We start from the raw sequence: 12,023 nt of genomic DNA on the forward strand, positions 1-12,023 counted from the left end.
AAGCAATTTTACTAACTTAGCCTCAGTGGCTTTTCATAAGCTTGCCCCTGGACAGTTTGGCACTAGGGAGGACTTCGAAGTCCTCAGCCGATGACGGCTTAGACAAAGGAGTCGACGACGCCATGACCGTTTTGGCTGCGGTTTTGGTAAGCGCGATTTCTATTCGCCCGACATCGCTCTGATAATGAAATGTTGTTGTTGTAGCGGCTTACCTAGCCTTGCCTAGATCGGCTTGTACATCAATCGCTATCTTCAAGCTCAACGAACGGGGGACCTAGGAAGTGTGCTACTCCGACTGGATTAGTCGAGTGGTGTTTAGGGGGCATGCGAAGAGGTGTCACGAGTCCTGAGGTGACTCTCCGCATCCTGGGCACTCATTGGGAACATCTGTAATTATCTTTCTCATGTAGGAATTAAGCCTGCTGCAGTAGACAGAGCGTAGTTGAGCTTTTGAAAGTGAAATAACACAAATTTGCTTTAATTCATTTCTCGTTGAGGAATAAGACTAACTTTTAAACTTAACAATTGAGTAATAAAGCAAAATAGTGCACATACATAGAGTCACCCAGTTACATTTGACAAAAAATTGTACACGAACAAGTTAAATGGACGGATTTGTAAGTATACAATTTTGAAAGTGGCCAGCGTCGCGCCGGTCCCCTCCCCCGCCCATCTGCCCTCCTTTCACAATTATGCACTGGTGGCATTTATAACCGTTTAGAAGAAAGAATAATAATAAAATGACACTAGTTCACTTCTGAAACTGCTTTTTAATGTCCAAGTAATGAGAATTACTGCGTATGGTGTTATTGCAAGCACCACATTCATGGTGCGTTATTTGAAAATTTGCCTATAAAATGTGATTATTACAGGGCAGCCGAATGTCAGAAAATAAAGCGAGAAAGCTGTTTTAATGCTTCCCTCTTTATTGCGTCATTCAACCCACCTGCTCGTACCGAGTATACGTTCAAATTTAGAAGTCTGAGAGTAGGTAAAATTTTACATATTTTTACATCACTATTTCGTACATGTTCGCTTCGTCTTCGTAAACAAAATCCATAGTGATGATAATGAAGCAAGTGATGATAATGCAGAAATTTTAACTGAAGATAAACCTCAAAACAATACTCTCTGGGTTATACGTAAACTGCGAACAGGAACGGCAACTTGTGTTTGTTCCATGCCATGGCGGATTTATACCAGGTAAATTAATTACAGCGATAAGAAAGATTTTGACACTACCTTATTTGAAAAATTGCCTTTAAAATTTGACTATAAGGCAGCCGTAGAGCAGAGGCAGCTAGCAGTACTGCTCAATTTAGCCCAAATTCTCAATTTACTGCCACTGCCTTGCCTTCATCGCAGCAAACTTCGCATGCTGAATTTGACATAAATGAAACGCAGCCAACATCTGTTGATGTCACTGAAGCCTAAAAGGCAACAACAAAAATGTAAACAAACAAAAGGGAATGTCAAAAAAAGCAGTCACTGACAGAGCCGTATTGTGTTTGCTACGGCAGTGACTGCCAATATTAGCAGTAACAGCTGATTTTAAAAACTGTCACTTCCACTGCCACTGCGCTATTGTATTTTGGGCTTAAAACGAGAAAGCTGTTTTATTATGAAGATCCCTGGAAAACGAACGAGAAGTAAACAAAGCAAAGAAAACGAAAACTAAAATTAACCAAAATTATTGTCAGCCACTTAAAACACACAATTTAGGTATAATTACTGATTAAAAGGCTTTAGAACGTGTTGTCGTGTTAAATTAAAGAAATAGTTAAAGAAAAGTGTAAAAAAGTGCTCAGCAGACGAACCCGCTTTCGTAAATTTTTTTCTCAAAACCATCCTGAAATACAGCGTAGCGTTCTTGCGTGATTTTGCATTTTTCAGGGACCGAAAATAACAGTTATTTTTTTTGAAGTCACCTTGGCCAAATATTTATATAAAAGTCATTTCCTGATATTAAACAAACCGCTTATCCAAATTAAACAAATTTGGTATCAAATAAAAGAGGACGGAAATAGCTTTTAAACAGAAATAACGAACGAAGGTTAACACCTCTATATATACACTTTTGATCTGCTAATTAAGCCAGCAACACTTTGATCAATTTTGGCAATTTTTCTTTTGTTAATTTAATGTTTATTATTTTTCCATAAAGGTCTAGCTCATTATAAAACAAACACCACATAAATCCAGATTTCAAACTTTGTGCAAAAATTATGAAAAATCTCCAAAGTTTCAGCTAGATTTTCAACTTTTTAATAGCCCATTAAATTCTAGGGTAATAATGTGCAAGTCTTAAGTTGCTAAAAAATCGCGTTGATTTCGAATATTTTTGTTTTGACTTCATGACCCATTTTTTTCATAAAAAAAAAATTCGAACTTATTTCGTATGGAAAAAAATTTGTATTGCAGTCAGAAAAAAAATTATTAAAAATCAACGCGATTTTAAGCAACTTAAGACTTGCACACTATTGCCCTAGATTTTAATGGGTTATTAAACTGCCTACTAAAAAGTTGAAAATTTAGCTGAAACTTTGCAGATTTTTCATAATTTTTGCACAAAGTGTGAAATCTGGATTTATATGGTGTTTGTTATATAATGAGCTAGACTTTTATGGAAAAATAATAAACATTAAATAAACGGAAGCAAAATAGCCAAAATGTATTAAAATGTTGCTGGCTTAATTAGCTGATCACAAGTATATATAGATATATATATTTTTTTTTTTTAATTTAATACGAAAGAAATTCATACAGCTGACCCAAGCTTTGTTCTAACATAACAACATCATTTTTGATTGAAGTTTTTTCCAATAGGGTTCCTCGTTTAGAGATTTTAGTTTTAAAGCTATTTTAGTCCTCTTTCATTTGATACCAAACTTGCTTAATTTGGATAAGCGGTTTCTGTGTCTTTACTGCGCAATCGCAGAAACCGTATTCAAAAGTATATAATTTTTATTTTTTTTTTCTATATTCTTTAATAATTGATTTGCACGGTTTACTGATTGGAAGCGAACAATGATTCAAATTTATTTTAATAATAATTCAAATTTAAAACGGGCTCGAATGAGTAATGTATTTATACAATCCTGTTTTCTAACCGATTTGAGAAATAAAAAACAGGTTTGAAATCAAATTCGAGTCAATACACTTTGGAAATTCAGGGAGTATTGAAATTTGGTTTATGCATCCGCTTTGAATCACATCGAACTGGGTCAAAGCGCTTTATGTGTCGGTATAAACAAGGTATTAGTTGGTTAAATTTCAAAGGTTACATTTCATGTAACACCACGGGTGCTTTGATCGCTCATGATTGCGTGATACTATACTAAGATACTATATAAAGAGTGAGCAAGAAGGGAGCGGAGTTTAACAACAGTTTTTCATGTATAAGTAAACTTAAGGTTGCCGAATTCAAAATTATCTGAAAAATTTGTGATTTTCTTACATAAAATTTTTATGTTTAGTGATTTTAGCTGAGAAATGAGTAAAAATAAGTTAAAAAAGTAATTTTTAACTGATATTTGTTGAGCTAAAAGTTACATCATGTGCTACTAATTTTTCTTAATATAAACTTAATCTTATACTCCTTCGATTTACCATTATTTCAATCCTAATTCAAGCTATTTTGAAACTGGGATTTACACATGTTATTTCATCGCCCAGCTCAAATTTAGAAAAAGGTTTTGATTCGCAAATGCAACCCACCATTTCTTAATCTGACGCGCTCGAATAAATCCACCTATACATTTTTTTTAATATTCTGATCAGCTCTCCTATGCCCGCGGTTCTACATAGATGTCTTAGAATTGGCAGAGGTACTCAACAGGATGCTAATAAATCCGCGCATCCCCTCTTGTGCTCGCCCACTATAACGTTTTCATTACGATATAATTAATTTGAATTTCAAAAGGTTTTTTTTATTCAATTGTATGAAATGCCAAATCGGGGAAGATGTATCAAGCAGAAAACAAATTGCCAAATGAGCCACCAGTGGCAGCTGTGGAAGTGATCAGCTGTTTTGAAGGTTGCAAGTTTTTGCAAATTTTGCATTCTCGTTCTTCTGTGAATATTTGTTGTTTCTTTGAGAGCGAATTTGCTAAATTCTCAGAATTTTCGCTGCTGAATAATTTTGTCATCTGAATACGAGTGCACACTAGGGATTTCAATTTTCGGGGTTTTGTCGATCCCGGGATTTTCGGGATCTGAAAATACACATACGGGATCCCGGGATTGTCCCGAAATTCAGGCAAAAGTGCAACACATCTGTGATCATCCTATTATAGTATTTTAAATCAGATTGATATAACGAAAAAAAGTACAATTTATTGTAATTCATTTACATATTTATTAAGGCGATAAATCAGTATTTTCAATCAACAAAAAACAAACATAAAATTTGACAAACATATATGTACATATGTATGTACATATCCTCATTAATTATACCCGAGCGCACTTGTGCACAAGGGTATTATAACTTTGTTCGCATAACGGTTGTTTGTAACAGGCAAAACGCATCGAGATAGATATAGACAAATGTATACATAAATGATCAGGATGAAAAGAGAAATCGATTAAGCGGTGACTGTCTGTCCGTCCGTCCGTCCGTCCGTCTGTGCACACGGTAACTCGAGTAAAAATTAAGATATCTTAACGAAACTTGGTGCGTGTACTTCTTTCGGGCGTGGGACGGATGGTATTGAAAATGGGCAAAATCGGACAATAACCACGCCTACCTCCCATATAACGGTAATTTTCAGAAATACGAAAACTGCGATATTTTAATAACTACTGAAGATTATTAACACAAAATTGATATTTACAATAATTTTTAGACGAAAAATAAGAATGTTATAAATTTTTGAAAAATGGGCGTAGCCACGCCCACTTATGGTTACATGTGTATATCTTGGCAACCGCTGCACCAATTTCTTCCAAACTTGGCACAGTTATTGGCCTTGGTACAGGATACCAAATGGCCGAAAATTTTTAAAATCGGACAATAACCACGCCCACATCCCATATAACGGTAATTTGGAGAAATACGAAATCTTCGATTAATCAGTAAATATTAAAGCCAATTTATTCAAAATTGATGCTTGCAACAATTCCTTACCAGGAAATACGTCTATGATAAAATTTTGAAAAATGGGCGTGGCACCGCCCACTTATGATCAAATATATGTATCTCGGTAACCGTTCTACCAATTTGTACCAAACTCGGTATGGTTATTGTGCTTGCTACATAAAAGCAAAACGATGAAAAGTATTGAAATCGGACTAAAATTATGGCTTTTCATATGACGGTAAATTTTAGAAATGCTTGAAACGTCAATATTTCGAAATTTAAGGACGCTAATTACTCAAAATTACTAATTTACTCAAAATTGATACACCCCGGCTTACCATGTAGCGGTAGCTTTCGGAAAGGCGAAAATCATATATTTAATATTTGCACCGGGTATTTAATGTTCGGCTCCGCCCGAACTTAGACTTTCTTACTTGTTTATAACATAGTTTTTGTACTACAAGGTCAAATGCATATACGGTCACTCACAGAAATATTTTGCATAGATTTTTTTTGCAATATTCAGAATATTTGTCATGGTATTTTTTTTGTTGATTTAAAAAAATACATATGTATGTGCAATTTTGAAGTTGCGAAAACATCCCGTCGACATTTTATATTTTTTTTTTTGCTACAAAAAAATTCGTTATAAGGAAGAAAATGCCCAACATCAGTAAAAACAATTCAAAAATCAAGGGAGTTTTTAGTAACTTTAAAAGTGCACTTTATTGTATTAAATTGAATGGGCTATAAAACTGCATAATGGAATTTTTTGTAAAAATTATGATTAAAAATTTTGATATTTTTATGATAATTTGGTGAACTATTTGAACATTGAACTATTTTGGTGAACCAACTTTCTCTAAAGTGTGAAATTTTGATTTACATGATTTTTGTTGTAAAATGAGCTATATATTTTTTTTTTAATTAACAAAAAAATACCATGAAAAATATTTTGGATATTGCAAAAAAATCGATGCAAAATATTTTTGTAAGTGACTGTATTTGGTACAGCAGTAACTGCCTATGTAACTATATAAAATTTTTTTAATCACGGTTTGAGATCAATTTAAGATATTATCAGTATATTTAAGTAATAATAAAAACGTTAACACATTTAAGTAAACAATAAATATATAAGTGCATCACCTATTCCATTTCGAGCGGAGCAAAATTATTCCTTCTTTTGATGGTAATGCGATCTTAAAGAAATTATAGCATTAAGGGTTACAAAAAATTCTTAATTTGCCCTTGAGAGGGGATATTTGTGATAAAAATTTAATTGGCTAACAAAAAAATTGTTTCCAGCAATCCCGGGATTTAAATCGACTAATCCCGGGATATTCGGGACTTAAAAAAGACCGGGATCCCGACATCCCGGAATCCCGGGATTGACATCCCTAGTGCACACCTAATGACATATGAAGACACTCTTGAATAAATTGAAATCAAATCATACATCAAATCTATACATGTCAACACAAACGACACATGAATTATTAATTCCATTGTATACATATGGGAGGCTCCATGGGAAACTGAACCTCAATGCAAAAATTATTTTCTTTATAAAACTAACAAATGTGTAGATAAGACATTTGTAAAAATCGGAAATCAACCAAAAAATAACAAATTAAAGCTTTAAATGCATTTTTATTACATTTTTTTCCTTTTTAAATCCAGTTCTAAGTAAACTTTTTGAGTGAGTTTAAAAAAGGTTGTGTTGACAGTGTGTCAAATAATTTGCGATTCATAATTCAAGTGTTTGGTAAGAAAATTATATAGTAGAACTCATCTGCTTTTAATAAAATTGTGTTATATATTAAATTGTGTGAGTGCTTTATCTATATTATAAGTTGTTATTAAGCAGTATAGGCCTAGTCCCACCCGTGACAAAAAAAGCTAAAAGTCGTTATATTTATTTACAGAAGTTAAAGTTGTGTTTCGGGTTTGTTATATAATGTTAGAACTTCATTGCAAATGTTTACCACAATTGCATTTTCGGTTCCATATAGTTAGATAAAAATAATTCAACAGTGAAGCATGTCCCACCCGTGACATCTACGGGTGGGGCAGTTGTCAGAGGTAGGTTTGCAGCAGACATCTGCAGCGGGTGCATGATTTTCGTGTATACTCGATCATCTAACAAAACCCGCTTTGCATCGTTCTCTGTATACGAGCAGAAGTATTGTTCGTTATCGACTGAGCTCAAGACGAACATGTTGGCCACAACACCCGATTGCTTTTCATACATACTTGATTGGGTTCGGGTGCTTTGCAGCTCAATATACCCGGGTGTTCGAGTTTCAACCCGAGTGTGCACAAAATTTTCTTGATTGGCTTATTACGTTTTTGTTTCTACAAAAAATGTTGCCTTCTCATCGCGGTGCTCTTAGTTTTTGTGCGTAGAGGGTAAAGAGAAGGTTGAATTTTTCGGTAGTTTGTTTAAGTGTACATTTAACCATTTCTTATATTTTTGCTCATACAAAATGCGGCATCACGACGCCTACATCCATTTAGGTATAAATGTGTGTAGATCGGCAATGCCCAAGCCCTATACACTCGGAGCACATTTATTTTTTGTAAAAGTATTTATGTACCTACATAGTTTTAGGCTGTGTTCTAATATATACACACACAGCTTTCCACGCGAAACTATACGAAATAGATGCAAACACATTTTTGTCTACTTCGCTTCTAATTTTTTTCATTGCGTATGCACAAGCACAAAGCAACAACATTTTCGTATGCTTTGTGGGAACATATTGGCGCCAGTTACCTTCAGCGTAAATTTCTTTGTTGTCCTGCATTTTATCGCAATGTTCGGGTGTCCGTTTCATTGTTACACAAATTTTCGGGTTAGCTGCGGGTGTCCGAGTGTGGTGTTCGCTTGTGCTCAATTTATAGCGAGGGTGATCGAACAGACTCGTTCGTAACCAAAGCAGCTGTCGGGTATGCATCTCGATCGAACACATAGTAGCCGAGTGTGGCGTTCGCTTGTGCTTGATTTTTAGTGAGTGTGATCAAAAAGGCTCGATCATACTCAAAGCTGTTCTCTGGTTTGCAGGGCTGATAAGCTTTATTTGTTTGTTGAGGTGGACGCGGGGGAGGAGAAGGGAAGCGCGTACTCGCCCATTACTTATATAACTTTGCGGTCAGCTGATTAAGTTAAGCGGCATTTCGATCAATTTCGGTTTTTTTCTCTTGTTTATTTAATGTTTATAGTTTTTTTTTTTTTATAAAATTCTAGCACATTATATAACCAGAACCACATAAATCTACATTTCAAACTTATCTCTACTTTCTCATCAACAATTCACAATAGAGCATTTTTTCACTTAACAACACTTCTCTTCAGGTCGCGTATTTTTTAACCGACGTGTCTGAACTCGGATAAATAGCCGAGTTTGTGTTGTTGCTTTGCGTGTATTTCGTCATTTAAGGGAGTGTTCTTTTGTAGCTCGGTTGCAAAATAATGTACCTATAGTCATCATTAAAGTAAGTAGGTAGGGCCTCTAGGTATTAAGTCGAGGTAGAGATCATGCGTCTGGGACTGGTGTGCTCTTTTTAAGCGCAGCAGGGGGGAAATCCGGTTCCATATTAAGACTTTCATAAATGCGAGGCAGTCTGTTAGATGACAGACTAAAACAGCTTGCAATAAAAACCATATGGGCACGTAAGGTGGGACATAATCCGGTTGAAAGGTGCAGCAGTTTGGGATTTTAGAAGGAAGAAATATTAACTGTGTAAATTTTATTGTGATTTATTAAAAGTTTATTTTAATATTGGGCCATTCCATTGTGACTGGTGGGACATTTTACTCCCGAATGTGATCAATTGTGAATTTTAGCTATGTCGTCGGAACTAATACAACAACGAAAGATATTTTTTAACATAGAACCATAACTAATGTATAAAATTGCTTTAGCAAAAATACCAAACAATTGTTTTAGTTTATCATTTAGGGATAAATCGATACTATTAAGGTATTACTTAAATCAGTACTTGTATGAAACAAGGTATCGATGCATATTTTTCAAAGGTATTGTATTTTTTCACAAAAAATATGCATTTTTACAAGATTATTTATCTTTAAATATTTTTTCATACAAACATTTAAGACAACAATTATTTTTGTATAGTATTTGATTTCAAAAACAATAGAATACATTTTTTACAAGTTTAATAGATAAAGTTTGTTTCATATAAAATGAGTTTAAGAAAAGAACTCATTTTTTGTTATATTTCCCACAAACATTAACTTTTCCAAGTGTTCCTGAAAAGCGGTTTCGAGATTTTGGTATAGTAGTACCTGTTTTTGAGAAAACCGACTACCGTTATGTATAGACGGGCTTGCTTATATAACAGCGGAAATTTCGTGCGCATATCTTCCCATTCCTCTAACGAGTTGCTTTTCAAAGAAAGTGCTGAAGCATAATAAATTTTGCGCTTCCGATACAAGTACTTTTTTCGATACCTTCATCGGATCGTAGTAAAAAGTATGGAGTACAAAAGTATTTGGTAAATTGAGAAAAGTATCGAGTAGGTACTTGGATTTACTTGTAACGATTCATCCCTACTATCATTTGAATGAATGTGACTGTTGGAACACTGAAAATAACTCTATTTTACCCTTGTGCACTCAAATATGAATTTTAGCCATAACACCTAATCTTCACTAACGATGTTTTGGGGTTGTAAAATATGAATTGTACGCTTTCGTTTTCAATAAAAATAGGGTTTATATAATCCCAATAGAAATATTTAAAAATATTTCAAGTTGTGACTGGTGGGACATCTCCTTGTGACTGGTGTAAAGTAATTATACATGAAATAAAAGTTTCCTTACACAACAATTCAAACTTCATTTAATTTTTTTTATGAAATTTAGTCATTTAAAAAAGAGGATACTACTGAAATAGAGATAATTAGGGCACATTTCAATTTATGTAGTTTTCTCGTTTACATGGAATGACCCATATGCATTACTTCGGTTTTAAGTCAAAACTGTGCATGTATGCATTACTTCGTTTTTCTCATATGCAGTATTTCGGTTTTCAATCGAAAGTGTGCATATGCATAATTTTGGTTCTTCTAATATGTATTATTGCGGTTTTCAAACGAAATTGTGCATACATATATAAATAAATGCATTATTACGTTTTTTTCGTATGCATTATTTCGGTTTTTTTCATCTCGTATTTTAAAGTACAACACCGCGTATCGTCATTCTGCAAAACCGCGTAACTGACATTTGCTGTCAAAAATTGAATTTGCTCACACAAGCTCTTATCCTTATCCATTCGTCCTGAAATATACTGGCCAGGTATGCGAACCATTTTGAAATATGAGTGTGTTTACTCTCTAGAAGATAATTTACATAATTCACATACGCGCTTTTGCATTATTTTGATGCGCGGTTTTGCATTTTGTTGATACGCGGTTTTGTACTTTAAATAACGATATATATATATATGCATTATTTCGCATGCACAGTTTCCATATGCACAATTTCAGTGAGCCAAATCGGTCAGTAAAAACGTTGTTTACTTACTTTCAGCCTGACGAGGAATGTGACCCACTCAGCAAAGTAAAAACTGTGAACATCCAATGTCTATGGGATAATTTACGATTGCACAGTGAAGCCGGACCACCCATGTACATTTTGTACAAACAAAATCAGCCAGCCAGTCCACTTCTAAAGGCGTTGCTTACCGACCAAGCGCATTTGAACAAGAAGTATGAAACCTTTCTACTAAATATTTTTTAATACAAATTTATGTATGTGTAATATTATTATTTTTCTTTTCTTCCTAGCGTTATTCAACAAATCATTTCGTCAATACGCTGCAATGACCTCTCAACGCCCATCAAACGTTTGGCTAATGAACGGCACAAGTTAAAAAATAACGGCGTCGATCGAACACACTCCATCTACCGCGATATACTCTTTCTAGCGCTTACGGCCATCGGTCGTTCCAATGTCGATTTGGCCACATTCCATCGCGAATATGCCGCGGTCTTTGACAAGCTCACCGAAAAGGAATGTAAAATGTTCTATCGTAATCAGGATTTACCTCCCTCAGCAGCAAGAATTTTCTGTCGAGCTTATTTTAAACCGTTATTACTTCCTTGACGTGATATCAATTTTTTGCGGCATGACTTTCACATCAATACAAAAGCGAATACAATTGATCGCGTTGCGGCTGAAGCGTTAAGTGATGTTGCAGATGCTACGTAATTCATAATCATACAACGTTTTGTGGAAAGTTAAGAGAAGGCGCTGAAGGGTAAAAAGAGCATGTAGTATCAGTTGACGCAGTGGAGCTATGATGAGAACGGCAATGTTATATATGTATGTACATTTGTGCATATGTATATAAGAAACACAATGGAGTATTATGTCTTAAGGGGTTAAACAAAATTTAACGATTCGTATTAACATTTCAAACTTATTATGTTTGTATAAAGTTGTGTGTGTATGTGTGGATGCCTGTGTGCCTCAGTATTATACGAATCACTCAAAAACAATAAGAAATATTTCGTTTGTGCTTTAACGTACCTTACTGTATACGTTAAAGGTGTTCTTACACGATATGTATTTGCATGTGTATATACATGTAATTTTTTACATATCGTCGCCTGGGTAAAAGAATGTCGTAAGCACCATTTTATACTTTTATATTTTGAAATAAGGTCTTTCGATTGGTGTTATAAGTTTTTTAGATATCTCCTTTAGTTTCCGAGATATTGATTACCATTTTTTCGATAATTTAGTAAAAATTTAGTTAGTATTTCATACAAAGTGGCTGCCAAATTGTGGACAAATGACGCTTACGAAAAAATTTTACTAAAGAAAATCCTTCATAAACTCAAAACTAATTAACAATAAACATTAAAAATTAAACAATTGTGAACTAGTAACATTTCCAGAGACTTTGGA

The 12,023-nt window shown here is 34.3% G+C and overlaps 1 protein-coding gene across 3 annotated transcripts in view; it reads left to right on the forward strand.

Annotated features, from left to right (window-relative positions):
- LOC118733984 (DENN domain-containing protein Crag) overlaps positions 1 to 11,732 on the forward strand; it is a 35,098-nt gene extending 23,366 nt beyond the window's left edge. For 2 of the 3 annotated variants that reach the window (XM_036463651.1, XM_036463650.1), the window contains 2 exons: positions 10,641 to 10,819; positions 10,898 to 11,216. In XM_036463651.1, coding sequence (XP_036319544.1) covers positions 10,641 to 10,819; positions 10,898 to 11,216 — 498 coding nt within the window. Of the gene's footprint in view, positions 1 to 10,640; positions 10,820 to 10,897 lie in introns of all 3 variants that reach the window. The other variant, XM_036463649.1, reaches the window with a different exon arrangement.
- Positions 11,733 to 12,023: the final 291 nt, after the last annotated feature.

Source organism: Rhagoletis pomonella, unplaced genomic scaffold (assembly GCF_013731165.1).
Source record: "Rhagoletis pomonella isolate Grant_MI unplaced genomic scaffold, Rhpom_1.0 Rhpom_scaffold_00002, whole genome shotgun sequence".
Lineage (NCBI taxonomy): Eukaryota > Metazoa > Arthropoda > Insecta > Diptera > Tephritidae > Rhagoletis > Rhagoletis pomonella.